Here is a 1,517-nt window from a genome sequence, read left to right as displayed (position 1 = left end):
CCCCTGCCAGTCCTCTGTGGCCCCTGAAGCCCCCTTCCCCCCAGCCCCAGGCCAACACTCAGACACTCACCACCTCTGCTTCCTCCGGGCCCGCCCTCCAGCTCGGCTTCTGCTGCCAGCACACATCCAGGCCTGCTCCACGGCGCTGCTGGCAGGGCACAGTGCTGTGTGGACAAGTGGGCACGCCCCTGGGACTGCTCCAGAGCCTGCTCCAGCTTCCGGCTGGCCAGCAGCTGGCCCAACTGACTGGGGGGCTCTGGGGCAGCAAGGGCTTGGGGCTCGGGGCTCCCCATGGGCTCCATGTTCAGAGAGTCCTGAGAAAGTCCTGGGAAGGCAGCCAGGGAGCTGTCCCCTGCCACCATCTCCACCCCTGAGTCCCAGGAGGCCAGTGTGGGAGGTGGCACCTGCCTCTGAAGAGTCCTTGGTTCACCCCCTCCCTCTGGGAGGTGCGGTGTGCCCCCATCTTCCGTGTCCAGGATCCGTCTACAGGTGCTGGTGACCCCAGGCACGATGCAGCCATGTGCCAGGGCCTCGCCAGCCCTATCTACAAGGAGAGTGAGTCAGTGTCAGGCTGGGAGCGCTGCTCTCATGCCCCCCCCCCGCGCATTCCTGCAGCTGGCATTGTTCCCAAGGAGGTACGCCCCAGGAGTGGTAAGAGGAGGACCCAGGCCAGCTAAAGCCCCGCCCCCAAGGGGCTCCGACCCCTGCTCTGCTCCAGAGATGTCTGGGTGGGGTTTTCCAGGGCACCACTGACACCAAGGAGGACCACACTTCCGGCGGTGTGTCAGGCAAATCCCTTGTGCTCCCACCCCTAGTCTGCCTAAGACCTCCGCCTTCTAAGTGGAGAGTTATTTTCCCAAGAGAAAACTGGGCGTTAGGGAAGGGGAAAGGTACAAGGCAGCCTGAGGTCCACACTGCTCTCAGGGTTCCTGAGGCACAAAAATGCAATATAAAGTCTTTCCTGAAGCTCATGGAAGAGAGCAATAAAAGTAGCAGCAGCTAAAGATGGAGATGCAGTATATGGGCAGCTGAGGCAGGAGGATCTGAAGTGCCAGGCCAGCCTGGGCAACTTAACGTCGACTGGAAAGATCTTTAAAAGGCTGGGCATTTGACTCAATGGTTCTGCCGCCCGCCTCCAAAGCGCAAGGGCCCGAATTCGATCCCCGGTACAAAAAAGGGACGTAGATTATAATGCTCCCTAGATTTGCTCCCTAGATTATAGTGCTCCCTGGGGTCAGTAGTAGAATCACAAAAAAGGAAAAAAGGCAGCTATGACCATTTGGATCTTCTGTTCTTTGATGCGGAAAATAGTGAAGATTTTGTAAACAGTTTAAAAGAAAAAAACTTCAGCGAAAGAAAGCCAGCATCCGCGCACCGTCACCTCTTGCGGTCGGGATGCTGGGCTGGGAAGAGGCGGAGGCGGGGACGAGGCGGAGGCGGGGACTGGAGGGTGGGAGCGGGCTGGGACCCCGCGCGGGGCAGGACTTGGGCCCGGAAGGGGTGGCCGCCAGTCAGGG

At 59.8% G+C, this 1,517-nt stretch overlaps 1 protein-coding gene across 1 annotated transcript in view; it reads right to left on the bottom strand.

The window, feature by feature from the left end:
- Positions 1–1,517, bottom strand: part of CUNH8orf58 (chromosome unknown C8orf58 homolog) — a 7,527-nt gene that overhangs the window by 3,456 nt on the left and 2,554 nt on the right. The window contains 2 exon segments of the mRNA XM_019207334.2: positions 71–154; positions 156–560. Of these exon segments, the coding sequence (XP_019062879.2) occupies positions 71–154; positions 156–560 (489 nt within the window).

This window comes from Fukomys damarensis, unplaced genomic scaffold (assembly GCF_012274545.1).
Source record: "Fukomys damarensis isolate Sample0158 unplaced genomic scaffold, DMR_v1.0_HiC HiC_scaffold_18, whole genome shotgun sequence".
NCBI lineage: Eukaryota > Metazoa > Chordata > Mammalia > Rodentia > Bathyergidae > Fukomys > Fukomys damarensis.
This window is presented reverse-complemented; position numbering and strand designations above follow the sequence as displayed.